Below are 3,209 nucleotides of genomic sequence, written 5' to 3'. Positions count from 1 at the left end.
TTCATGCATAGGTAGGGCGGGATGTATGTAAAAAAAGAAGTTTAGGTGTTAGATATGCAAGTACATAAGAATTGAGTGGCATGAATGTAACTCTTCCAAAATTAATAGACAAACTTCAACTTTTTAAAGATGTGGTCGTGTTCAAGCTCCCCTCGATTTAATAGTAAAAGCCTAAATGAACGAGCTTGAACAAAATAGTACTCAACCAAACTTGATTCATTTACAGCACTAAACGTACATTTAAAGGGGAACATGGATATAATTATGATTTACAAACTTACCTGAAGTTTGGAATTCAACATAGTTCTTCTGTTTTATTTGCAGACGAAACACAACCCGTCCTAAATCACTTGCAATAAATAGCCTGATCAATTTGAGGAGGAATCTGCTTGATTTCCGTTCCAAGCTCTTGTTCAATCCTGTAACTGTCATAAGCCACAAAGATAGAGTGAAATAAAAAACGTAGGAGCCAACACGAAGTGAAACAAAGTATGAAGGCAAAGTTAACATACAGATTGAAACGGTCCTCGTATGTGATCAAATTGACTGCTAAACCGAGGTGACCAAACCTTCCCGAGCGACCGACCTGAAATAAGAGAAACAACACAAACTTGTGAGATTATTAGGTAAGGTGAAATATTGATAAAATCGAGTTTGAATTTGATATGAGATCTAAACTTTTTTGGTGGATTCATTTGTTAACATTAATTCTATATATTTTGCGATTGGTTTTGCTAGAATTCATGATTTTAATTAAATTTTACACAAGTGAGTTTCTAGCTGTGGTAAATAATTTACAAATGTGCACTAATTTTGTGTTATTATTATTTTTTTTTTAATTTCTTTGAATTTAATCATTTATTACATTAATGTTTGAGTTTTAAATGTTTAGTGATCTTTGATAAGTGAATCTTAAGTTCTTTACATGATCAACATGCATTGCACCATTCTAGTAGCACTGAAAAATCGCAGACCCAAAATCATCCTCCATCAGATAGTATCAGAGCTTATGATTACATCCAAATAATGTAGTTTAAATAGGACAAAGTAAGTTGAAGTATAAATAGCCACATTGCTTATTTGATGAGAGGTACAATTTTGGGCAATCTTTAAATTAAATCAATAAAATAGAATATTTCCGTAAGAAAATATAATATGTATGATTTACAAATAGTTAAATGTGCAAATCAAAACTAGCAAGGCATGCACAATCATTTTAGTAAAATGTTGCCAACAATTGCAACGGGCTTATGTGAAAAATAGACTTCAAAGACCAATATTTCTCATTTGGAATTTATAGATTATAAACAAGGTAAATACTATGCAAGATTTATAAGTTCAACAACTAAATTGAGAGTCAAAATTAAAGTTTACAAGTAAAACAAATCATGAGATAACATATGAACTTGAATTCCAAAAAATTTGGTTAAATGTTTGTATGTTTATTCGGTCAAGTGTTTGTCAAGAAAACTGAAGGAATCACAAGTACTGTAGAAGTCAAATTAATCGAGCAATCTGTAAAGATGGTTATTCATGAATCAATAATATATATTATTCCAATCATAAATTATTGAAGTGATGCTGACTTTGTTTATTAATCTTGCCTTAACGACATAAGAATTCATAAAAATTACTTGTTTGAGAGAATTATGATGAGCTAAAATATAAGAAAATTTCTTAATGATGAACACCTGAAAACAAGCCTAAAATTTAACTCCATATGTATGATCAATGATAAAGAAGCATAATTAATTAAAAATAATATTTAAGTCATTTAGCTTAATCTTTTAAAAAGGTTACTAATCTATATATGCATATTAATCAAGTCAAGTACATTGATGCCAAATTGTAGCACCTGCAAAAGTTAACTACTTCCTACAGATCTGAATTTTTTTATATGAACATCAAACTACTACAAATAATTAAAAATAAACTACTTCCTACAGGGGTGAGAAAATGATCAAGATGCCCTCCCACCTATTTTTAACAGCCTATTTTTGTCTCAAGCTACATAAAAGGTTCAATTAATCCATAGATTACTAAGATATGAGCTAAAATATCCTGATAATATAAGAAACAAAAATTGACGTTAAAATTAATATATGATCTTAAAAATGAGGGAATTTTAGGAATTTATATCATTTAAATTAAAAAAAATATATATAGTTTTTTTATTTGTGTGCAGTATAATCTATGGATATTATTTCAAATATTATTATTAGAATATATATTAATGACTAGTAATAGCCATTACTAATTCCTCTTTATTTTGAGTTATTAGCTTTGATTCTTTATTATTCCTTTCCTTTTTCTACTGTATCTTGTTTTTATTTCTTTTTTTGCTTGTAGAACCTATAATGGGTATGTAAACAACTTTTTGTATCAATAAGAATTACCTTGGTTCTATTCTAACATGGTATCAGAGTCATGGTCCTAACCTAGCTACTGTCGGGCCTCTCCTTGCCGCAGGCTGGCCAATCCGGGCATCGTTTCTTCCCTCTTGAGTTGGCTTGGTCTTTTTCGAGGAGCTCCGGAGCAGGATAGGTCCTCTTTTCAGGCGCTAGGTTACAGTCCAGCATGCCAGATGCAATTCAAGTTCCTTTGTTCTAACTAACAAGGAGGGCCACCTCCCAGCTGCTGAATCCCTTGCCTAAGAGTCTACTCTCCCTCAAGGTTTGACGAAGCTCCTCCAAAAACCTCTGTTCTAACCACCAGAGCCTTCTTGCAGCCGGCCAGAGGATTTAGTCCAGATGGAACATCTTCTTGAGGCCATCCGTCAGTCGGAACCTTTCGATGTCTTAACAACTCGTTTGGCTCAATCGAAATCTTGCGGACACCACCAGCACTTGCTATCATCAAAAGAAGTTCTTAAGTCCACCAGAGGATCAACTCCAACCTTTGTTCTTCTGCAAACCGAAGGACAGAAAAACAACATGAGCTTCTTGATCACAACCCAAAACTAAAAGACAGTAATTTTCTCAAATGGTCAAAAGTTGCATTGTTGTTTATCAAAAGGCGTGAGAAATTCGGTCATCTCACTAGCATGATTCGTGAACCGCCAAAAACTAACCCGACATATGGAGCTTGAAAAGCGGAGAATTTCATTGTCATGTCATGGCTGATCAACTCGATGGAGACTTCGATTGGCCGGTCATATATGTTCCTTCCTTCTGCTAGTGCCCCCTGGAAGACAATTCGTGATACCCACT

At 33.3% G+C, this 3,209-nt stretch overlaps 1 protein-coding gene across 1 annotated transcript in view; it reads right to left on the bottom strand.

The window, feature by feature from the left end:
* Nucleotides 1-129: 129 nt before the first annotated feature.
* Nucleotides 130-3,209, bottom strand: part of LOC110027129 (DEAD-box ATP-dependent RNA helicase 8-like) — a 45,269-nt gene continuing 42,189 nt past the window's right edge. Inside the window, exons 8-9 of the mRNA XM_020728428.1 lie at nt 513-586; nt 130-425 (exon numbers count right to left, since the gene is read on the bottom strand). Coding sequence (XP_020584087.1) covers nt 347-425; nt 513-586 — 153 coding nt within the window. The 3' untranslated portion in view covers nt 130-346. The remainder of the gene's footprint in view (nt 426-512; nt 587-3,209) is intronic.

This window comes from Phalaenopsis equestris, unplaced genomic scaffold (assembly GCF_001263595.1).
Source record: "Phalaenopsis equestris unplaced genomic scaffold, ASM126359v1 Scaffold000414, whole genome shotgun sequence".
NCBI classification, from domain to species: domain Eukaryota; kingdom Viridiplantae; phylum Streptophyta; class Magnoliopsida; order Asparagales; family Orchidaceae; genus Phalaenopsis; species Phalaenopsis equestris.
The sequence above is the reverse complement of the archived record's forward strand: the minus strand, read 5'-3'. Positions and strand labels throughout refer to the sequence as shown.